The sequence below is a fragment of the Miniopterus schreibersii genome (genome assembly GCF_964146895.1).
Source record: "Miniopterus schreibersii genome assembly, chromosome: 14".
Taxonomy (NCBI): Eukaryota; Metazoa; Chordata; class Mammalia; order Chiroptera; family Miniopteridae; genus Miniopterus; species Miniopterus schreibersii.
In genome coordinates, this window is record NC_138114.1 from 34,688,118 (window position 1) to 34,713,525 (window position 25,408).

A 25,408-nucleotide genomic window follows, 5' to 3' on the forward strand; every position below is an offset into this window, starting at 1 on the left:
GTGGACCGCAGGTACCTCATTCCCAGACCCCACCCACCCTCAGTGCAGTTGGCATAAAGGAGACATTTCTCCACTGAGCTGTGGGCTTTTCAAGGGCTTGGTACATACCAAGTTCTTACATATATTGGTTTCTTTTTAAAGATGAATGAGTAAATGAACAAAACATAAAGATCAATACACAGGAAATAACTTTATAATAAGTACATGAGCATGGTTGTCTCCTAACATTTTTATGGGTCACTGACATTTTCAAAGCTCTGACCATTGAGCATGAGAGACACATCTACACATATCCCTTTGGAAAGAAATAGAAGAACAACCCTACTCACCATAACAAAATTATAAAGCAGTTGATTTTAAAAAAAGTATCCTCAATGGTTCCTTAAACAAAGATGTAAACACACTTCTATAGTGCTTTTTATTTCTTGGCATTGTACTGAAGGCCTTATTTGCATTAATTAATTTAATCTCCCCAACAAATCTATGAGGTAGATCATCTATTATGTAGATTAGGGAACTCCAGGCACAGAAAAGTGCTCAGAGTCCCATAGCTAGTAAGTTGCAGAGGTAGGATTTGAACCTAGGCCGTCCAACTCCAGAGTCTGTCCTTGCAACTGCTACACTACACAGAAGGCCACTTTAGTTCTGGTACCTACCTGTAGAGCTGGGACCGCTTTGCTTATTACCCAGCGCAGAAGGAAAGCTACATTGTGTGTGCAAAGGGAGGCTTTCTCACCAGGGCTTCAGCTGGGGCAGGGAGGACAGGGATGGGCGGTGTGCCCGTAGGTGGTGAGAGATATATTTGTGTTACATCAAGACAACAAGCATGATAATTATTTATACTAACAGGAATCATGATCACACAATGATCTTATTTCACAGTTTACTTCTCCCAGTCCCGTAGGCAGGTGACTTCAACTCCCTGTGACAAACCCTCATTAGTAAGCTAAGAGAAAGAGAGAGGCTCAGCGCTTGTGGCAGGACAGGGCCCAAAAGTGTGCGCTAGGGAGTCTCCGGGGAACACACTGACCCTGTCCTTCCTCTGCGATCCTGCTGGAGCGTTTTCTGAGGGGCCCTTGTGTGAATGGCCTAATCTTTTAGTTGGTCTCCAGGAGCCCACACTGATTGTCCCTTATGTGAGGGGTACCTGAAGGGAAATCTCAGGAGTTGGGCAGAAGAGTTGCCAAATCATCAAGTAGAAACATTTCTGCTGCCTGTTGGGAACTGACTACAAAATGTTTATTTGGAATCACTGTAAGGAATGTATCCAACATATGCTGTAGCACATACCTTTTAGGAAAAAGACTTGAAACAAAATAGTTTCTGATATTATGCTCAGTAATGAGGATGGTTTACAACTTCTTAAATATATTTAATATCAATTACAGAAGAGTAAAATAAAAAAACTTAAAAATAAATCAGATTAGGCTTTGTCTTTTGATTAATGTTTTTTTTAACCGAACAGGAAAATACTCATTAACAAAAGTTTTGAGAACAATAAAGTAACTGGAGGTTATTAATATGAAAATATTGTCAATTGTTCCTCCCGTAGAAATCTCCCTGGACAGCCCACTTCCTGAAAAATGATTCAGCAAAAGCTCCCAAGAAGAGCTGTGTGTGTTCAGTACAATTGTTCAAGCCAGTGCTTATTTCTTATCTATAAAGTCCCCTTGTGATTGATGATTCATGTTTCTTTTCAATTATGGGCTTTGAATGCAAACTATTTCTTAATGTAAACAAATGGCTTGGGTATTTAAAGCAAAACATTTCCGTTTGTTTAGTACTATTTCCTATTTGATGCCTGAAACCATATTTTGGAAGGAATTGTTTGGTTTCAAAAGAGGGAAAGAGAATGATTGTTTAGAAGCATGTGTGCCAAGGAGGGGTGCACTTGCCCCGGGCAGCCTGCCAGACATGGGTGGACTGAAATGGAACAGCCGGTAGCCTATCCTTTCAGAGCATGGCCCCGAAACGTTAGTGTCCTGCATTCTGACGGTAAAGATCTCGGTTTTCCTGTAGGAGTCAAGGTTACTTTTGGCTTCTTGATAATAGGCCTCATAGCATGTCTTTAAACTCTCAGTTCTGCTGAGGAAATCTGAACTAGATGAATGGGAGATAAATCACACATAGAACGGTTGCCAAACATTCTAGAAAAAAGAGAGCAAGATATTTAGTGATTTCTAATGATGTTTTACAGTTGCCATTATAAAAGATAAAATGAGAACCTAGAAGAGCCTGAGCCAGTTTCAATAAAATACGTGCCCAAAGCTGACCACTAGGTAGCGCCATAATCTAGCTCTCTGGTCATGGGGCTGATTTGATTCCATATTGGCCAGGATGAAAATGTTTAAGATTTACACCTGGGAAAAAATCAACAAGGGCGCCCTAAAAATTTTTAATCAGAGGACATGATATATATAATATAACAAACGGAAGAGGTATAGGATTCAAGTATTGGTGAAGGTATTTCTACTATAGCAATTATGTTTGAGAACTCAGAGAAACAACGTAGGTGGTAGAGATCTTTACCTTGCCTTCTCCTAATGAAACCGAGAATTCTCACAAAGATAAAGAACAGAAATAATCCCAGCTAAAACAATTAGTCCAGAATTTTTTTGTCAAATTGGGAAAATGTCCATTTAACAAAGCAGTCAACAGCACTGCAATTTGTTTTAGAGGCTCGTTACTGTTTCATCGCTCCTGTTTAAGTCTTCATTCGTTCAGCAATCATTTTGTCCATGCCCACTGTGCACCTAGGGTCATGCTAGATGCTTCGAGTCTAAAGAAGCTTAAGGCAGATCCCTTGCTTTTGATCCCTGGCTCATTGTCAAGGGAGGCAGACAAATGTATAACAAGAAGAATAATACCAAGGGATAGATGTTTGATAAAGACATGTTAAAAAAAGACATGTTCAAAAGAGTTATGGGAAGTAGCAGCAAATCACTCTCCACAAAGAAGTGGCATTTGGACTTGGCCTTAAAAGAGGAACAGTTTTAACAGCCAACACCGACTTACCCTCATCATGTGCTGAACACTCTCCAGAGTTCACTGCCTAATAAATGCTTAAAAGTCATGTAATCTTTACAACAACCCCATGACGTAGGTGATATTATTATCCCCATGTTACAGACAAGAAAACAAGCTTGGGGAGGGCATTCTAGATGAAGGAAGCAGCATGTGGAAGGGTTCAGAGTTGTACAGAACCACAGCACGTTCCAGGGAATAGTAGCTCAGATAACAGTAATGATATTACAATATTCACAGAAACACCATGTCCTTTATAATTTTACAGACAGAAAATTGTGATGAGTTATATCAGAAATTTAGAACTGATTTTTAGAAACTATTTCTTAATTATTTAAAAATTTTATTCTTCAAAGGGCAATAGGGATATAGTTTATTGAGAAAACACAGATCCATTGAAAGACCAAAATGCTTCCTATAATAAAAAAATTACATCCTAAATTTTGAAGGTGGTAGAAAAAAAATAGACTGGCCCTACTGAATCACAATTTTGAATAACATATATATATATATATATATATATATTTTTTTTTTTTTTTACAGAGAAAGCAAATCGTTTTTATATTTCTTTTCTTTTTTTTAAAATATATCTTTATTAATTTCAGAGAGAGGAAAGGAGAGGTAGAGAGAGAGATAGAAACATCAATGATGAGAGAGTCATTGATTGGCTGCAGCCAGCAACCCGGGCATGTGCCCTGACCGGGAATCGAACCCTGATCGCCTGGATCCTAAGTAGATGCTCAACTGCTGAGCTATGCCCGGCCAGGCTCTTAAAAATGAACTTTCAAATCACAAACCATATTGTTGTGAGTCTCCCGAAAATAATAATGCTATAGTTTTAAAATTGAACTGAATATCTTGAAAGATTTTCTAATGTTGAAATAATACTGCTAATATAACTAAAACAACTTTTAACTATTTTATTTTAGATAGCCTTTGTAAGTTAAACTCTGTGATATTATGATTAAATATTTATCGGTTGCCCGTTACTTACAAAGCACTGCAACACTGTGTCAAGATTATTTGTTGAATAAATATTTATTGAGCACTTAACTTGTGCCAGCCTTTGTGCTAGCAGCTGTGGGTACAGTAACAGTAGCAGCAGAACAACAGTGAGGGCCCAGTCTCTGCTCCCTCTAAATCTCCGCACTTGCCTCCAGCAGCAACTCTTGTTAACCGCCACAGCCACACTCCCACTTCCCTGCCACGCCCTTTTCCTACATTAGGGGTTCCTGTTCCCACCTGTTTTGCATATGAATTGGCTATGAGTGCCCTAAATAGTATCCATTTCTAAATAGTATCCATTCTTCAATTCTCAGTCCCAGTGCCCTTCCTATATTGATTTTTTTTTTCTCTTCTGAGCCTTTCTTGTATTTTTTAAAAACCATGTTAACTATTTTTAAGTGTGCAGTTCAGTAGTGTTAAGTCTATTCATATTGTTGTGAAAGAAATCTCCAGAAATTTTTCAGCTTGCAAAATTGAAACTCTCTACCCAGGGGAGATAGAAGAGGGTATAGGGGGGATAAATGGTGATGGAAAGGGACTTGACTTGGCTTGGGGAACACACAATACAATATACAGATGACGTATTATAGAATTATACACCTGAAATCTATATAAATTTATTAAGCAAAGCCACCCCAATAAATTTATTAATAAAGTAAAAAAATCTCTATACCTATTAAACAACTCCCCATTCCCCTGGACCCTCAACCCCTGGCAACCAACATTCTACTTTTTGTTTCTATGAATTTGACTACTTTAGATACTTCATATAAGTGGAATCATAAAGTATTTGCGTGTGTGTGTGTGTGTGTGTGTGTGTGTGTGTGTGTGACTGGCTTATTTCCCTTCATATATTGTCCTCAAGCTTCATCCATGTTGGAGCATGAGCCAGGCTGTCCTAGGCTAAGTAATATTCCACTGCATGTTTGTACCACACTTGGTTTATCTGTTCATCTTTCAATGTGCAATTGGGTTGCCCTTCCTGGCATTTTTATTCCTTCTTCTTTTCTAGTACTAATTTTTTGCTCTCATACATTAAAATTATTCAGGTATTAATTTTTCTGCTTTCTCATTTTTATGTTTCTTTGTTTATTCACCCATCCATCCATCTATTCAACAAATATTTATTGTGTGTCCCCTATTTGCCAGACACAGTTCTGGGCACTGGAGATACACTGGTGAACAAAACAGAAAAAATTTCCTGTCCTCATTAATCTTACATCCTAAGGAGGAGAGACAGGTAATAAACAAGATAATACGTGAAGTGAACAATATGTTGAAAGGTGGTAAGTACTAAGGGGTAAAAATAAAGCAGAGGGAGTGGGGTGGGGATATGGAATTCCTGATCGAGTTTAAAATATTGGATTTTGTTTCTAGTGAAGGCATCACTGAGGTGGTAACTTTTGATTAAAGCCCTGAAGGAAGTAAAGGAGTGAGCCAAGTGGATAACTGAATAAGAGTATTTCAGAAAGAGAGGGAGCAAGAGGTGAAGCATGCCTGGCATGCTTTTTAAAAAATGTTTTATGACTGTTAGCGCTTTCAGTCGTGACATAATAGAATCCCAAATTCTCTTCAGGTAGCACATCAAATTCCTAGATATTTGATATGCCTCGATGCTATGGTATATGATATTGATTTTGTATTTCATTTCCTAATTGTTCCTAACCTAGGAATAATATTTGGACTTCTATTTGTTCTTTTTCATCTAGAGACCTTGCTAAATCCACTCATTAATTCTGTTTGTTGAACCATCTATATTTTCTATGTAAATAATCATATATTTTGCAAGCATAAAGTTTTCTTTTTCTTAATCTTTATACCTATTATTTCTTTATCTTGCCTTATTGCTTTCCCTAGGACTTCCAGGTCAAATTCAAATAGAGTTAGTGATGTTTTCTTGAGCTGAGGAAGCCAATGTTTAACATTTTTTCAACTAGTAAGGTGTTAGCGTGGGTGGCGGTGTTGTTTTTTTATAGACTCCTTTTATCATATTAGGAAATCCTCCTCTATTCCTAGGTTACTGAATTTTTTTTTAATGGGCACATCGAAACATGTAGAGATATGAGAACTATCTATAAATGTGAGAGAATTACTTCCACAGGCAGGTATAAGGTAGTGGTGAGAGGGTGAAACTCAGGCTACACCAAGGCTCTGAAGAAGAGTGAACACCAGGTGATAATAGTCAGGCTGGGCCACCTCCTTTTGGTACTTTCCCCTACCTTCCGGCCACCCCTGCCTTGCCCCCAGGCTCTATGTTTCCTAGAGACTGCAAGTAGCAGAGGGGGCATCTGTGTCAGAGAAACACATGAGCATAATGCTTCAACTGGTGCTTCCAGTACAGGGTGAGGAGGCTGAGATTCTAGTCCTGGTGAGGGAGGAAGGCAAAAGACCGACAGAGTTTTATTTGAATACTACATTTACTTTTTAAAAAAAGTTGGGGAGTATTTGAGATCTTGCTCCCTGGTATTTGTTGTCAGTTTGGCTCAAATAAACTCCTATAACAATTTTTAAAAATTAAGTTAATTTATAGTTCTCCCTGGACTAAGATTCCTAGCAGACATAGACTCAGCTATGGAGAAGGGAAAGAAAAGCCCAGAAAGAGGCCCCAGAAACAGGGCCATATCAATACTACGCATATCTGATCGCGTGTCCCAAAGATCATTTTAGGGCTGGAATTTCCAACCTTTGAACTAGGGCATTTTGGGCTGGTTAATCCTGGGGGATTTTGCTGTGTGAGCTGTAACAGGTCATTTAGCGGCATCTCTAGCCTCTACCCACTAAGATGTCAGAAGCACTCACCTCCAGTTGTAATAATAAAAAATGTCCCCAGGCAATGCCATGGGGTTGGGAAAGGACAAGAACCACTGGCCTAGGGCCACTTAAACATCTCCCGTCAGTGGTCAGGCTTAATCTAGAAAGTAGCCGGTGTGAGCTGCAGCTGGGAGGAGCAGAGGGAACATTCCAGTGACACACACCGTTCACTTTTACCGGCATCTTGGAATATGGCTGTTTAAAAATTTTCCATTTCCTTATTTGGTGAATTTGTTGTCAGCACTATGGGGTAGGGAAGGTTGTTTTTCTTAAATGTTACTTTCGGGAGGAGATTACCTCCGGTTCATTCAATCTGTGTGGACTTCCTGCAGGAAACGGCACTCCAGGAAAGTCTTGAATAAAAGGAAGATGCTGGTTAGCCGTGGAAACAGGAAGTTGTTGCCTGTGTCTTCCACGGCTTAGAAGAAAGTACGAAGCAGAGAGAAAATTCACTTAACAGGAGTGGGAGGAGCGGAAGGGAGAAGTGTAGGAGTGGAGGAGGGGGGGGAGAGCTGAGGCGCAGACGTGGCCGTCAGGCCCGTAGCTTGGAGGACCTTGAATCTCCTGGTGGGGCTGCTGTGCCCGAAAACGGTGATGATGGGCTGCGTAGTAAGAACAGGGTCACGCAGTAACAATAAGTCAAAGCTATTGTGATTGGTTTGTTGTTATATTTCCTCCATCCTGCCCTGGAGGAAGGCTAGAGTTAAGAACTGAGCCTATTGGTGGGGTTGAAGTGCATCACCCTGCGTTGGTTTGCTTTCCTGCATCATTCAGTGGCTGAAAACAACAGTCATCTGTCATTGCTCCTGTGTCTGTGGGTCATTTGGGGAATGGCTGATCCAGCCTGGCTCGGGCGGGCCACTCTGCTTCAGGCCGCTGCAGCTAGACTGGGTGTGTGCTTTCCCCTGCAGTTTCGCGGATCAGTGGGGATGACTCTGCTTCCTCCTGGGACCAGCAAGCTAGCTAGGGCGTGTTTTTTCTCAGGTGGTGGCAGAGGTGCTTGGAGCTCACAGACCATGATGGAGCTCATATATCATTGGGCACTAGAAGTCACATGGCTAAGCCCAAAGTCAGGGGGCACAGAGGCCCGCTGTGCCTGCAGTGAGGCGCTGGCAAGGGTATGATATAGGGAGAAGAGAAAAACTGATGCAGTTTATGGCATATGCCTTGGATGCCTTATATGAATACTACGTTTTTAGGAGAAAGAACTTCATTTTTTTTAGAGCAATATTTAAAAGTCTCATAGAAACTGTAAAAAAAAGGTTCATAGGGAAGAATATCACTACCCATCCGTTTAAATGCCCACCTGAGGTTCAACTCAGAGCTGAGGAAGATCTAGTGCAAATGGTAATGGGAAATCCGTGCCCATCTAATTTTTTAGGTGTGCTTGGGGCTGGCTGTAGGCCACACTTTCCCTTGAGGTTTCGGGCCTCTACTTCCCGCACTCCTTCTTCCTCCCAGTGCAACCAGTCTCCTTTAATATCCTGGCACCTTCATGCTTTCTCCCTCCCCACCAGAACCTAGTCTGCAGAAAGGATCTGGCAAACTCATTCGCAGTGAAGCACAAGTGACTAAAATCGAATTGCTTCCAAGAGCATTGGTGTTTGGACAGGGGGCAAAAGAAGGGAAGGTGCTGTAATGGAGAAACTTCACACAGCAATGAGTAGGGTGGAGAAGCTAAGGAGAAAGGGCCCCCAGGAGGTAGCCCAGTGACCTCCAAATCCTATTCTACAGGAGGCTACATTTTTCACGGACAAGCTACATGCTTGGGTTTGTGGGCAAGGGTATAGTTGCAGGAATAACTAGGAGCATAGCTTTAATTATGTATGTAGCCTAAATGATATTAAAATATGTGCCCTAAGGAGTCAACTGTATTTAGTAACTTTTTATAGTGTAATGGTTCTAATTCTTACCAAGTTTGTAGCTACTGGCTTTGAGAAGCAAGTAAGTAAATATAGCAAGCACCAGGCAGGAACTTTCTGAACTGTGTCAAGGTTAATAGTAAGCAAAATGTTATAAGTGGAGACAGGACAGCAACAGCTGTGCAACATTCTTGGAAGCAGGGATTTTGATAGCATGAAGTCAGACAGTGAGCTCAGATTTTGCGGCTACTCTGGCTGAACAGGGAACCCTTATAATAATTATAAGGAAAACTACATTTCTTTGATAAATTACAACTGTCTTGTTCTCAAAATCTGATGTCTGCAGCCAGAAAATCAGGAGCATGTGGAATGATGTTGGAAGAAGACTCAGATCAAACCTACGAGAATGTCCTGGCTGAGATCCAGTCTTTTGAGCTGCCCATTGAAGCTACTTTAAGGTAGGGCCTCTCCATATTTTTTTGTTTCTTCTTTAGTGGCAATAAGGTAGTCTTATTAACTTCTTTTTATGCTTTTCTCTATTATGGATTAAAAAAATAGTTTTGAGAAATTGTTATAATCCTGTATACACCTAATCTCAAAGTTTTCTTATCCTTAGAGAAATGACAATAAATAAGTAATCCGCTTTTTTGGCATTTGATTTGTTTCCTGATTTATCACAACAACATTAAAAAATAGAAGTGACTTTCAAGTGATCAAAAAGGGCCTCATGCCATTTCCAAACAGATATTCCATCTCATTTATCTGAAGTTTCAGTTGTTCCCTCTAGAATACTGCTTAGTGAAAAGCATGGAGAAAAATTAGGTATATCAATGAAACCCATTTATATTTGGGTGTGTATGAGTTGTAGAAGAAAATGTAGAATGTTTATTTGTGTTGTTGCTGCTCTCTCAAGATTCCGGTGACTTCTCAGATATGTATATTTTAAATTTCCATATAAGACTTAAAAATAGCTTCTTTGGTGATATTGCGATGTATTTGCTGAGTTCAAGAACAGGATTAAAGTGAAAGACAATGTTTCTTTGTGTTAAAAGGGCAGCTTTTAGCATTTAATTCTTTCTGACTGTCTGCCGGCATCTGACACCTATCAGTGTGGGAATGGATGGCAATCACTGAATGTGATAGTGATAGTCAATAAATATTTGTTGACTAGTATTTGTAGATTAAAGGAAAAGATTTTTTGGGGGTGTTGTCTCTCCATTCTCAGAAAGGTCCCAAGGCCAGGTGACAGTTTAAATCTGAATAAATTTCTGCCAAGTATTTAAATTTGATTTTGCATTAAGTATATTTTGAATCTCTTCAGAAGGCTGAGGGCAGTGTTGTAGGCATGGGAAGCTATTGCTATTTATTGGTTGTTTCTTGGATTATCAACATGTGAGTTGCAAAATCCTTACAACTTCATTATGACTATTCTTTATACCTTTATTTTATCTGAGCATCATGTGAAATAGAGCAAGTACTTTTACCTCCTTCAATAGGCAGAAGAAACCAGAGCTTTCTACTAATGGGAATCTCAATTTTTCCCCCCACATGGAACATACTTTATATGATACCAGCACCTTCTAAAATGTGTGCATTTGCCTGGTGGCTAGGTCAGAGATCTAAAGGGAAACGAGAAGAGGGTGGAGGGACCGGGCGTGTGTTAGTTACTGTGGCCTCTGCTGCCATGGCTGCTTCAGAGCCTTGGCCTCAGCCCCTGACTCTCTTCATCTCTCCCCTGGTCTCGCAACCCTGGTCAACGTCTACAGACCCCAGCCATCCCTGGAATTATCAGCTAGTCTTGCTCTGGCATTGGACCTGACTTCCTACACGGCTCTTGGATCTGCTCTACCCCCTGTTCTTACAGCAAATATCCCCAATCCTGTACCCAATCTCCCTAAAGAAAAAAATCAGTTTAGATCAGGCATTCACAGCACTGTCCCAGTATCACCCTCAAGAGTGGAGCCTGCACAAATATTTCCCCCAGGTGCTGCCCTGTCACCACCACCAGTGGACTTGGAAGGCCCACTGTTAGCCTCATGTTTAGGTTATTAAATGAGAACATTATTTTCCAAAGTCTACTGTGAAAACATCTCAATGTTATTTTGGAGGGTAGACACAGAGCTCCGAGCAAAGCTTTAATCTGGGACAATATTAGCCAAAATTGGTTTTCCTAAACTGTTGCTAAAATCATTAATTAGATGAAGAGCTCTTAGGCTGGCATTCAATGCCTTTCTAAACATATGCATGGCCTCAATAGTCCAATGCCAACTATTCTGTTCCACTGCTCTTATGGAATATATGAGTTCATGGGGCCAAATATGGGGGCTGGAAAATAAAGGCAGGACTTCCATTTTGTCCAAACTGGAATGTTTACTGTTTGACATATGCTCTGAGATTTTCTTCTGCCTGGTGCTCACTGGTTCCAATCCTTTATTATTCTCTCTCTCTTTTTTTAATATATCTTCATTGATTTCAGAGAGAGGGAGGGAGAAGGAGAGGGAGAGATGGAAACAGTGATGAGAGGGTCATTGATGGGCTGCCTCCTGCACGCCCCTTCCTGGGGATGGAGCCTGCAACCCAGGCATGTGCCCTGACCGGGATTTGAACCATGATCTCCTGGATCATAGGTCAGTGCTGAACTGCTGAGCCATGCCTGCCAGGCCCTTCCTTTATTATTGTTCACTCTCACTCCTGCCTGCCAAAATCCAGTCCATCTTGCAAGGTACAGCTCAAATATCTTTCTTCTATAAAACCTCTCCTGATTCCCCAACCAGATGTGAACATTCCATCCTTTGAAGCCCCAAAGAACCTAGGGCATTTGGACTCACTTGTGTGTGTGTGCATGTGTGTGTGCGTGCGTGTACTTGTGGTGTGTGTGTTGTGTTTTAACCATTCACAGACAAAAGATTCCTGAGGGTAGTGCCTGTGTCCTAGATCTTAATATCCTCTGTAGAAGTGTCTAGTGTGCCTGGCACATAGTAGCTAGATAAATGAACAAATTTGTCTAGCTTCTGAGCTAATAATAACTTTCTAAGGCAAAATAAATAAGGCAGTGCAGAGAGAAAGTCATGCTTTGGGGAAGAAGAAAAGGCGAAAGTATTTAAATAGCTAAAAGCTCTACAGGCAGGGAGAGTGGAGAAAGGGTTTGGCTGGAGGGAGACTGGCCGTCCTGCCACCAGGGCCTGGAGTGGACAGCGAGGGAGGGTCAGGGCACCGAGAGGATGGGGCTGGGACCACAGGAGGGACACATTCTCAGGGAAGCTCTGCACCTTGGCACTGAAGTCGAGAGAACACCTAAAAGTTCTGTTGGTATTTCCCTGTCACAGAAGAAAGGCATTGCTGCACCAAACATTTTCTGCTGTAAAATCCTAAGCTTTGTTAGTGTCTTCTCGCTCGCCTTATTTTCCAAGTAGGGAATCGGAGGGGCCCTGCTCAAGATCAGTGTTCAGATCAGGGTCACCCGGGGTCCGCCTTTCTAGCTCTAAAAAGGGAAGCTCAGAGAGCTCCGTGACTCACGGTTTCTACCAATGCCATTTAAGGATGGCTCAAGAGCCCTTTTTTCAAAGAGTGTGCAAGCCACTCGCTGCACAAATCACCTGGGAGGATGGGTCTCCTCCACTGAAGGAGTCCTGAGGGGGTTGCTGAGACCAGGAGTCATGCCGTCGGGGACAGTCTCTTTCAGCCCAAAAGCTTCTCCCAGCCTGTCTCCTGCCTGACTCCCCCATTGGGTCCTTGGATCAGCTCCTTTGGCCTTCCTTTTGTTTTGGTGGAAAAGGGAAGAATCAGATGCTGCTGAAGTCCTATTTGTTTTTATTGTATGTGTGACGTGGCACCACTGCCTCTAATATTACATTTAAAGTACAGTTTTAGGGGAGAACTGAGACACCATGCTTTTCCCATGGCTTATTTGTGTTGCCAGTGAAATACCCATTAAAGACATCTCAGGCAGCTATAACAATGAAATCGGGGAATACAACTCCAGGATGGATAGTGGAATTTGATATTAGCCCTGCAGATGGTGAATGAATTTAAGAGAAAAGGGAGAAATAAAAAGAAAGGCCTACTGCTGGTGCCTGCATTGGCCTAGGCTGGCTCGGCTCTGGGCATTCAGAGTCTTCTGGCTGTCGGATGGTCGGCAGGCTGACGCTCACCAGCAGGTGGAATCTAGAGTTAGCTCTGCTGCCCTGATCCTTTTGCCCTGAGCATCACTGTTTTCACAGCGTTACCACCGTATCCTAATTTCCACTGGATTTTTCTCATTCTCTTTCGGTTTTCTAATCTTTTACTCCAGTCCCTCCATTTGGCCTAGATATACCCAGTTCCTATCAGGTCCTCCTCTTAGGAGGCCGTCCCTGGCAGGCTTCACGGCTGTCTGGAACCACACTTAGTTCCAGCTTTGTTCAGCATTAACAACTTCTTAGAATATGGGTGGTCAACAGGCCTCATCCAGCATATCAGTTTCAGCGCGTTGGCAGTGGTTGTCTGAGTCTCACGCTGAGAGTGACTTTGATTAAATTAGTCAGGGCAGCTATGGTCTTAGGATATGGCAGTAACAGTGTTCATAATATTTATCCCATTTGCTCTAGAACTTCCTGGGCAGTAGGCCTTGCCCATTTGACCTGCTCCCCCATGGATCCTGACTCCAACCTGAATGTAGTCATTATGCCTCTTGGGGTCCCGCAGGGGTATTGTTCTCTCCTTAGAAGTTACAGTATGTTCTGAAGTTACAGCATATCTGGACCAATTTGGGTTGAAAAGTTGCAGTGTGTCCTGTTGCTATAGCTGAGCCTGAGATAAGAAAGCCGTGGATACATTGAAGGGCACTATGAAGTGAGTGGGAGGTAGAGAAAGGGGACATATCCAAAGAAAGCCCTGCAGACGGTGGGAAAAATAGGAGGAAAGGGGAACTGTACCTGATGACGTACCAGAAGAAATTTTTGTAATTGTTTCATGATAACATGATTGTTTTACATTTGTATTCACAGACTCTCTTGGGCTGTTTTCCAAAAGCTGACCATGAAGTTTTACCAGTTTGAGGGCAAACAGGATATTGTTATTTCTTTGGCTTTAATGTTTTTAGGAATGAAGATAACATACCTTTAGGAAATGACAGAAAACATTTTTTAAAACAAGAAAAAAGCAACTAACAACCTAAACAGTCTACACAATAAAATTTTAGGATGACATACTAAAAAATATAACTGGTCAAATTCAACTGCAGACATTCTAGAATGCTCTTGCTGTTTCTATCTTAGACATGTAAAATTTCTATTAAATCATATTCCATTAAGTATATTGGTTAAGATCAAAGGCTTAGGTTTTATTGTTTGATTTTGACCTTAGTTTCTAAAACTATAAAATGGGGATTATAATAAAACTTATCTCAAATGGTTAATGTATATGAAATGCTTAGCACAACGTCTGTCAAGCACATTATAAATGCTTAATAAATATTTGCTGTCATTATTATGCCTAATTTACATCTGGGAAATATATGCCAGTATAATTTAATAAATATATACTTTAGAATATTGATGTAAAAAGCACTCACAGCATCTTGAAATTCTGAGCGGGTGGGAAATAATAATGTAAATTTTATTTTGGTCACATAAAATGTGGGGGAGAGAAGTATCCCTTCTTCAAAATTATATTTACTGCTATTACTACTAATAGTTTACTACTAATAATTATGTTTTATACTAATGCAGCAATTTTCAACCAGTGTGCCTCAAGAATTTTAAAAAAATGCGATACCTGACTATTTAATCAGGGGCACTGACTTCTTTTCCCTTAGATTGTCAAAAAAACAAAAACTTGACAACAGCCAACATAACAATAGCTGTCAGTGTGAATTAATTAAAATTATACCTATTTTTTTGTCAGATCTCCAAAAAAGATAATACATTTTTGGTGTGTTGCAGAATTTTAGTAATTAGTTCATGCATGCCATGAGATGAAAAAGGCTGAAAATCACTTACTGATGTAATATCATAATCTCACTTAATCTCTAATGAGAGTAGTGCCGTACACTACATGTTGTGGGTATAAAATGGAGTCTGGAAAAACTTTTCAGAAATAAACGCAGGCCTAACCATTACTGAGGCTTGCCATGTCTGCAGCACCTCAGGAAAGCCTGGGCTCCCTGATAAGAGTGAGCTCTGTAGTTGCCAAATTCTCACTGAACATTTAAGTGATACCATTAGCTGTTTCATCTTCAATATAACATTAGAGAGAAATTAAAAAACTTTTGTCTATTTGGGAGCCAAGTATACCAACCAGGGAGACGGTTTTATTTATATAGCACTTAAATGAATGGGCTCTGGAGCCAGAAGAACATGAGTTGAAATTTTGCCTCTATACTTACTAACAGAACTACCGAAAGGATTACATGAATTAGGCAAGATATGTATTTAATGTAATCTTCATACAGCAATGCCCAGTCACTCATTTTGTAAATATAAATACATATGGAGCGTCTACAATGTGGCAGACAGTGGTCTAGGATGGTCATTGGTCTTGCTGATACAGCAAAATTAAGACCTGGACATTCCCTGTTCACAGGGAGCTTGTTTTTGTTTTAAATTATTTTTTTAAATTTTATTTTTCAATTACAGTTTACATTCAATATTATTTTGTTGTAGATTCAGATATCAGGGAGTTTGTATTTTTATTCAAGAGAGCTAGAAAAAAACAACAAAAAAAGTGGTAATAAATGCTATGAAAAATAACAAAACAGGGGGAAGGAGAGAAAGGAGTCGAGATGCTCTTTTACAGAGAGTGACCGGGGGTAAATGTTAGCTTTTATGATCATTTCATCACATTTCTAAACATATTTTGCTGAGAGAAGGGAAAGGAGAGCAGGACAAGTGAGAGAAGAGGGAGAACGTGCCAAGGGCGGTAAAGGAAAGGTAAGTGGGAAAGAGTGAAGAGCTGGGAGTGAAGAGCTGGGACCAGGATGAAGGATAGAAAATGCACAATGAGGGGAAGGAAAGACAGGAGAAAACAAAATAGTTGGTGGGAAAAGGGGACATAGCTGGGGGGAAAGAGGAAGGAAAGAGGGGAAATGGAACTCGGAGAGATTACTATTGCTCTTTAATTGCTCAATGGACTTTAAAACGTTTAGCTCCAGGGTGAACAAGCTAAGGGGGCTTTCAGGACATTGTTCTGAGGGCAGGACTAGTGATATAATTTACAGAACCAAATACAGAATGAAAATGTAGCCCCTTGTTAAGAAATTGTTAAGAATTTCAGGATGGTGATGGCAGAGCATTAAGCCAAGCGCGACTGCATAGATTACACACGGGCGAGCCAGCCCCGTCTGAGCTTAGCACAGGGCCTGCCACACAGCAAGCTTTCAACGAAAGAGTTGTCGAATCAACAGAGCCCAGGGCTAATTACTTTTTAACTTCTCTGAGGACTGGCTCATATTTAAGAAAAGCTGATTTTTTTGGCTTCAATTTCAAATTTCCTGTTGTTGTTCCCCACCGTGGGGTCCAGGTCTTTATGGTACAACAGATTCCTGGACAGAGTTTTGCAGCAGGAATCCTCCCAGGCCTGCCCCGGGTTTTCTGATACTCTCTTGCACTTACAGAGTGTGGCCACTTGGGGTCACTGCACCAACAAGGCAGAAGCTGAGGAGTGCTGCTCTCAAGACAACCCCAAAAGTGGCTAAAGGCACCAGGAAGGGTTAGTTTATTAGGGTCAATGTAAAAAGACTACCTGTACTTTACATTTTGATATTCTACAATTATACAATGAGGGCTCTTAAGCCACTTAAGAAACATCCGAATGATATTAGCAGTCCAAAGGTGAAGATCAGGGTCAGCTACAGGGTTTCCAGGAGTGGGGAAGGGAATCTTTCTGCAGAGGTGCACTCTACCCCATGAAACAGGTGTTTGTAACATTGAGCTTAATGTCAGAAATATTTGCATGTGGATGATCCATTTAACAGCTATTAACTAGACTGGGCAGTAAACAATGCAGACACTGTTTCTGCTCCTGGAAGTGGAGACAGACTGATTTGTTTACTATCACATGTGCCTCAAAGAATAAGCACTACCTCCAAAGACAAAAAGGAGGTGCTTGATTTGGTGGGGTTCACTAAAGTGGACCAGGAACCAAGAGTCTAACTCAAAGATGTGGTCCTGTTTCCTACTCCACAACAGAAAACAAATTTTAGGCAGTTTTTACCAATCGAGCATTCAGAAAAAATGAGGTTCCGGTTCAGAGAACCCGGATGTGAAGTTAGGATATTTTGTTAATGATTTTAAAAGAACATTTATGTGTTGGTTTTATTTTTATTTTATTAAGAGGAAGCTAAATTCTGGGCTTTCTGGTTTAATAATAAATGCTTGATAATCCTAGTCTCCAGTGCTAATGTTGATTGAGCTATGGCCTAAACATTGTCCTTAATTCACATTTGAAGAAACTGAGGCTTACACAAGTTAAGTAGCTCTCCCAAGGCCCAACATCTAGTAAAAGATGAGTTGGAATTCGAACCCAAGCAGTTAAATGCCAGACCAGGGCAGCTGCATTATACAGCCTCTTTCTTGGGGAAGGGCTTTCCCAAGATGGGTTATTAGTCTGAAGACAAGTGGCTCAAAGTATAAGTCATTCATGACTAAATTAATTTACAGGTGAAATCCTTAATTCATTGGTTAGCTTCATACTGGACACAGAATGCATCTCCTGCCCTGCCAGTCTTCCTCTTGTGTCTTTCCCCTGCCGCAAGTCCTGAAGAGAGATTTGGGGTGGATCTCTGGAAGTCAGCATCCACTGCCTGAAAAATAACGCAACATGCATATGCAATCTGCCCATGTGTGCCCTACTACCTTCCAGCCTCCTCAGGTCAGACTAAGTCATTTATCCCTTGGGTGAAACAACTTTGGAACATTCTTCTTGGCTGACTTTTTAACTAATGGGAAAAAGAGGAACCGGTTAATAGGTTTCTCTTCTCCAATTCACTGCTGTGTGGCCTTGAACAAGTGACTTAATTTCTGTAAGTCTCAGTTACTTCAAATTGAACTGGAGATAGTAAAAGGACCTGCCCACAGGATTTAAATTGGATTTTAGTAAAAGTACTACTTACCTTAATTACCAATTAAGTTATTAATTCAATTAGTAAAGATTAAATTAGGTAATATAAAGGGCTTAGCAAATAGTGCTCAATAAATAGCTATTATGGTTTTTATTTTGGCCTACAGCTGAAATTCTTAATTTTAGAGTCTTTAGAAATGTATCACTTTAGAATAGGCTTTTTGGGGGGCACATTTGTTATATCTATGTCTATAGTTAAAATTTACATAGTTATTTAGGATATTTAGCTTTAAATTGTTAGCAAAAATCTTCAGGTGCTAACGAAACTGTCAGAAGTCACAAAGGGAACCAGCAAAAGCTATTTCAGAAGAAGTGGTGTATGGACTTCCTCCCTTCTTGACCTGAATTGCAGGGAAAATACTGCAGCTTATGTTGAGGCAATCGCTATGGGTAGGTGTTGAAACAGGCCAGGAGTGAGGACTGCCTAAGCCGGGCTGGCTTCCCGGGACAGGGGCATCTGGAGCTGGGTTTGGAGAGATGGCATCAGGGTTGGTGAAGAGAAGGGGAAACGGTTTGGGTTATGAATGCCCAGGAAAGGAACAGCCCATCAGGAGACAGTTCCCAAATAAGACCTGGCCTGTGCCACATGCCCTGCTCTCCTCACCTTGCTTTTCTCTTCAGATCAATGAGTTCTGGCCATGCCCATCGACTGAGCTAAGACAGTCTGCCATTTCCTGCAGACAACTGGCTTTCTATTCTCTTTATAGCAAGGTACAAAGTTTGTCCTTATTTACGTTTCAGTTTCAGGTTCAATTTTCAAAACGTTTATTTTGCCCTCTTAAGAGCTGAACCTGCAATTCAGATGTGCTAACACCAGGTGATGGTGCCCCAGTAATTGGAAAGGTAATCAGCTAATGTAAAAAATAGTTTTTCAGTACTCAATAAAAATCAGTGGCAGGAAGGGCCAAAACACTGGGATATAGGGATTTGGTTTGATCCAAGGATAAACTTTTCAAATAACCAGAGGAATGGATGAAGTTGATATCTTCTGACAAAAGTCCTTAAATATTGTCTCTTGCATAGAAGCTCTCGATGAAAGTGGGCATCAGGGAATTTGAGGCAACATTTCCTATTAGTGCTACAGATTTCTATTAAGGCAATTGAATACAACAATCACATTATATGATATATTTAATGTCGATGTATAAAGAGCAAATTTGAAGAAACTAACTTTTTACTATTTTATATTGTTCTAATTTCTAATTGTTACCAATCGCTTCTCAATCAAACTCCTGCCCTATGCTCAGGCCTGTTTGGAATGCTCCTTTCTAATCCATCCTGACCTCATTCCAGTGGCTTCAGAACCCCTCCAGCTTTCCCTTAGCTATGTGCAGAACTCTATGAGGAACTATTGGAAATTGCAAAATTAAAAAAAAAAGTCCCTCTGAACTTAAGGACCTTAATATGGTGTGACAGTGCTGGAGGAGATCTTTTGGTTTGTTTCTGCATATTCTTGCATCTCAGGGAGGTGGGATTTCCCAGACATGATCTGGATTCTCCTGCACCATCAAGACAGTGGAAAGAAGCTTGTGATAGGGTTTCCGGCAGAATGAGCAGTTGGAAATAGTAGAACTTCCTTGGTCTTTCAATCCAGTACACATTGAGGTCAGTGGCATTTTGGTTCCCTGGGGGCCAAGTGTACAAAAACAAACAAAACCTCCGAATGTAGGAAATAGAACCAATCAAAACAAGTGCAGGCCCTGCTGGGCGTGGCTCAGCGGCTGAGCATCCACCTAGAATCCAGGAGATGGAGGTTCCATTCCGGTCAGGGCACATGCCCTGGATGCGGGCTCCACCCCCAGTAGGGGGCGTGCAGGAGGCTTTCTCATCATTGATATTTTTCTCTCTCCCTCTTTCTGCCTCCCTTCCTCTCTCTGAAATCAATAAAGATATATTTTAAAAGCAAAACAAAAAACAAGCGCAAAATATTAAAACAGTTGTTGGTGGAATGGTCACATGTGCCACATTGAATCTAGTGTCATTTACAGATGGGGAGACTGAATACAAAGAGATTGGGTTCTTGCCCAAAGTCACCCAGCTGTGAAGCGAGGTGAGGGAGCCAGGAATTAAACTGAGGATGCTCATGCTTTTAACTACCGTGCGGTGTGCCGCCTCCCAGGGGTTGATGGAGACAGGCTTCTAGTAGAAGCTCAGTGAGGGGGAGTGACACGCGGGACAGTGAAGGGCTTGGCCCACTCGAGGGGAAGTTCGGAGCACGGGCCTAGTGGAGGCCAGACGATCGTCCTTCAGGGCGAGGTGTGCGCTCTCTTCCTGATGAATCTCGCCCAGTGGCTGCTCGGATCATGACAAACTGGTTTACTCAGCGTCCCCCAAACGTCATGAAACAGGACTCTTGGTGCCTTCCTGCAGCCACGCACCTCTCTTTCCCGCGCGTCTGACGAGCCATCCTCTCAAAACCTTCCCCCTCCCCGTCCCAGCTGCAGCAGCTCGGGGGCACTGGGACCCGAGGACCTCGGCAGGAAGTCGTTCAGCGCCCGGGACCTCTCTTGCACCTTTGCCATTAAGCGTCATCGTTCTTCGTCATTTCATTTTTCTGGCTCTCGTCATCTGTTTCCCAGCCGGCTGGCCTCTGCGAACTTCCTGCGCGCAGGGACGCGCATGCACTCAGAGCGGTCGTCGCGGTCTCAGCTGGGATTTTCCTTTCCCGGTTCCTTCCTAAAATAAATATTATTCCCGAGTGCACATTTTAACTTTCCATGGGCGCACGCTCTCCCTCTTCTGCCTCTCCGCCAGCCAGGGTACATGAGGTCTCCTCGTTAAAATTTCCCGCAGCTTTTACCCCAGGCCGAGGGTGACTGACTGTCGTAGCAGAGGGTCTGGCACGCAATACAATAATACACGTTAAAGTCAGGCTGGTCACAAGACCGCAACTGGGGCGAGCGGCGGGGCTGAGCGGCGGCGCCGCGTCTCCTCCCCCGCGCCCCAGGCGGCGCATCGGCCTTGGGCACCTGCCAGCGCCTGGATCTCGGCTGGGCGGTGCTTCCGCGCGCGCCCGCCCGCCCCGCCCCTTCGCGCTCGCGCCGCCCGCTGCGCGCTCCCGCGGGCCGCTCGGGGCCGCGCCTGCCGGCCCTTCTGCTTCCAGCCAAGATGGCGGAGAGCGGCGAGGGTCTGGGCACGGTCCCGGAGCATGAGCGGATCTTGCAGGAGATCCAGAGCACCGACACTGCCTGCGTGGGGCCCACTCTCCGGTAAAGCCCTCATCCCCCCGAGACCTCGAGCTGCCCACGCCGGCCTCCAGTCAGGAGCCGGGCGGAGCAGCCCGACAGGTGGTGCGCGCGGAGGCGGGCGAGGGCGGTCCCGGGCGGAGGTCTGGGACCCCGGCCGAGCTGGGGCGGGGCGGCACTGGCGGCTGCACCTGTAGGCACCGCCGGCCTCCGCCGCGGGAGCTGTCACCGCGCGGGCGGTGGGTGTGGCTGCCGGGGCGCCTGTGACCCTAAGAGCCGCGGCGCCGTCCTGCGTTTGCGTCTCAGCCTCGGGCCTGCCCGGCGCCCGGGTCGCGGCCGCGCTGAGGGCGCTTTGGCGGTGGCGGTGCCGGGAGCGAAGGTTAACCGCTGCTGGCGGGCGTGACTGATGTGCGGTGGCGCGCGGGGCTGCCGCGGGCGTGGGAGAATTGAAATTGAGCGGGAGACGCCGGCACCGTCCTCCCGGGGCGCGGCCGGGGTGGGGGCGCGGGAGCGTGGGCGAGAGGGGAGGAGCCGATGCTGAGCGACGCGCCGCCGTGACCCCGCTCTCACCCGGCAAAGCTCTCACTTATTTACGAAAGTTTCATTAATTTTGCATTAATTTTTCCGTTTATTTTAAAAGAGGATCGCCACCGTTTAAAAATAGGACTGGGTGAGGAATATTCCACACCGACTACCTGCTGCCCTAATAATAGAACATTAGCGGGTCCCGGTTCTGATCTGTTAGGTTAGGTTAGGCACGCTCTTCAAGAATAAGTGCCTGTGAATACAAGGCTTCATCTTTTGCAGTGTTGACGATGAAATTATGATTCACTTAGGGAACTTAAGGACTGATTGTACTTTATCGTTATGATTTTCTTAAAGATACACTTCCTAGAAATGGAGCATGCTATGATTTGTGGACCTGTGGGTGTAATATAAAGTGAAACCAGTTCAAGTTATAATGCCCATCCACCTGGCCCTGAGAGTCCGGAGACCTGGGCTTGCCCTAGTCCTGCCACTGATGAAGTGTGCAGTCCGGCCAAAATCATTGAACCTTTCTGGACCTCAATTTCCTTATTCGTAGACTGGGTAGCGGTGGATGTTTAGATGCCCAGAAAGCCCAGGACATTAGGGACCTTGCCTATTTATTCACTGCTGCATCCCTACCAAGCGTATGGCAGGCACCTGGTAAATTTTTGTCCCATGATGTTCTTGCTGTGATATGATAAGTATGATTAGTGCATTTCCTTAATTTTCCAGCTTATTTCTTTTCATAAAACTGTACGTTTGGTAATGAAAGTAGAAATCTTAATTAAAAGGAAGCTTTGTTTTCTTCATCTCATGGTGAAACTGAAAGAATACATTATGTGGTATAGTTTATCAGAACAGTCCATTTTTGGAAACAGTTTTGGTTATGAAGGAGATGCTTCGTCTTGGGGAAATGTGCTACGCAGTATCCTTGAAAAAAGATGAAATCAACTTGGAAGAAAATTTTGAAATATATTGAGAAACTTTTGTGACACAAATAGAATATTTATATTTACATGTTATTCTGTTCTGTTTTGCTGGACAATTGTGTCACCTGCTAACTTTGTTGAAACCCACGCTCATTTCTTTGGCTAACTCAGTGACTCATACTTACTCTATTTATACACTTGTCATCTCTCATTTACAAGCTGACTCCACACACATAGAAGGCACTGCTAGCAGTTATTTTTCTTGAACAGTGTTTAAGCTACTACTTTTCCCTCCCCCTAGGTTTCTCTGAGTGAAGTGCTTATATTAAATTCTAACAAATCTTTTATTCTGGTAAAATCAAAATGTTTTAAAAGTAAAATAGTCTAATTAAGCACTATGAACCCATCATCTCGAGTCAGTTCATCACCTGGCCAATCTCATTTGATCTTTTCTCTGATCCTCCCTTACCCTGGACTGTTTTGAAGCAAATCCCAGACATCAATTCATCCATAAATATTTCATCATTAAGATTAATTTTTGTTGTTATTTCCCAGTTATCTTTTATCTGGCCTGTAGGCTTATGTTCTTATTTTTCTCAGTGGCAGACTTTTTTAGCCTGACCTTTTCTTGATTCACTTTTTATCAGATCTGGCTTTCTGGGGGAAGACTGTGAAGCATGTATACACTCTTCACAGTGCCTGGCATATAATATGGTTATTTGACCACAATGGAATTAAATTAGAAATCCATCATAGAAAACTCTGGAAAATCCCAATATTTGGACACTGAATAACAATCTGAACAACCCATGGGTGAAAGAAGAAATCAGAAGAGAAATTAGAAAGTATTTTGAATTGAATAAAATGAAAATTCAACATATCAGAATTTGTATGATACAGCTGAAGCAGTACTTAGAAATTTAATCACTAAACACCTGTATGAGAAAAAGAAGAGCAAATGAAATCCAAGAAAGCCAGAGAAAGGAGATGATAAACATCAGAGTGGAAATCAATGAAGCAGGAAATAGAAAAACAATTGAGAAAATAATTGAAACTAAAACATGAGTCTTTGAGATCAGTAAAATTGAAGAACCTCTAGGAAAAAAAAAGAAGATACCAATTATCAGGAATTCCCAATTCCCAGTAGGAATATCAGGAATGAGAGAGGTAACATCACTACGGATTCTATAGATATTAAAAAAGAGAACAAAGGAATATTATGAACAACTTCATGCCAGTGCACTTGATAACTTGGAAGAAATAGACATATTTCTTGAAATACACAAACTATCAAAGCTCACATAAGCCCTGGCTGGTGTGGCTCAGTTGATTGAGCGTTGCCCCATGCACCAGAAGTTCCCCTGTTTGATTCCTGGTCAGGGCCTATGTCCACATTGCAGGTTCTAACCCAGGGTGAGTATGAGAGGCAACCGATCAATGTTTCTCACATTGATGTTTCTCTCTCTCTCCCCAAAATCAAGAAAAACATTTTTTTTTTAAAAAGCTCACTTAAGAATAAACAGATAACCAAATAGACCTATATATAAATTATATAAGTTAAATTTGTTGTATAAAACCTTCCTCAAAAGGAAACTGGGCCCAGATGGCTTTACTGGTGAATTTTACAACATTTAAGGAAAAATTGATACCAGTTTTTCTTCCAGAAAAATTGAAGAGGAGGGAATATTTCTCAATTTATTTAAAGAGAAACGTGCAATCTAGAAAAGTTACTAAAACTGATAAGTGAATCTAGCAAGGATGTAGGATACCATATTAATGTGCAAAAACCAGTTGTCTTCCTATATGCTAGCAAGGAACAATGAAATTGAAATTCAGAATTGATATAATAAAAAATATGAAGCACTTAAAAGATAAATCTGACAAAAGATGTGAAAGAAAGACTTGTACATGAAAAGTATAAAACATTGCTGATAGAAATTAAAGAGGACCTAAATAAATGCACACATATGCTGACTTTATGGATCAGAAGACTTAATATTGTTAAGATGTTAGTTTTCCCCAAGTTGTTCTTTAGATTCAAGGCAATTGCAATAAAAATCCCAGAAGAATTTTGTGTGTGTGTGTATGTACAGATTGACAAACTGATTCCAAAGTTCACAAGGAAATGCAAAGGATCTAGAATAGCCAAAGTAATATGGGGGGGAAAAACAACTAATGAGTCAGAAGACTTTTACTACCTGGTATAAAGACTTATGATAAAGTAATCCAAACAGTGTAGTACTAGCATCAAAATAGACAAATAGAAACTGAATAGAGACTCCGTAACTAGATTCACACATATAGTCAATTAATTTTTGTCAGAGATGCAAAGGTAATTCATTAGAAAAAGATAGTTTTTTAAATTAATGGTGGTGGAACAATTAGATATATCCATATGCAAAAATAATGAGCTTTATACCGTATTTTAAAATTAACTCAAAGTGCATTTCAAATGTAAAATGCAGAATTATAAAACTCTTAGAAATGCCCCACCAACTGGGCCACACCAGCCAGGGTAGTAGATTTTCTTGAATGAATTGTTCTTAATTTGTTGTGTGCTATTAGGACAATTTGCAGAGACTTCAAATGGGGTGTTTTGTGTGTTTTTTTCTTTTTAAAATATTTTTCACTGATTATGTTAAAGTAGGAAGCAGGTTTATGCATTCTGGAAGCTGCTGCTTTTTTAAAAACAGAGGTAAAATTCACAAAACAAAATAAGCCATTTTAAAGATACAATTCAGTGATATTTAGTATATTCACAATATTGTACCAACCATCATCTTTATCTAGTTCCAAATCAATTTCGTCATTAAAAAAGGTAACCCCTATACTCATTAAGTAGCATTCCCCATTCTCCTCTCTCTCTATCTCTTTTTAAATGTGTTTCTATTGCTTTTTAGAGAATGAGAGAGGGAGAGAGAGAGAAACGTTGATTGGCTGCCTCCCGCAGGAACCCTGACCAGGGATT

At 41.8% G+C, this 25,408-nt stretch overlaps 1 protein-coding gene across 2 annotated transcripts in view; it reads left to right on the forward strand.

Moving 5' to 3' along the window:
* Nucleotides 1-8,821: 8,821 nt before the first annotated feature.
* Nucleotides 8,822-25,408, forward strand: part of EXOC6 (exocyst complex component 6) — a 120,403-nt gene continuing 103,816 nt past the window's right edge. Inside the window, exon 1 of one of the 2 annotated variants that reach the window (XM_081157625.1) lies at nucleotides 8,822-9,160. In XM_081157625.1, the coding sequence (XP_081013751.1) occupies nucleotides 9,039-9,160 (122 nt within the window). In that variant the 5' untranslated portion in view covers nucleotides 8,822-9,038. Of the gene's footprint in view, nucleotides 9,161-20,861; nucleotides 21,008-25,408 lie in introns of those variants that run through there. The other variant, XM_081157624.1, reaches the window with a different exon arrangement.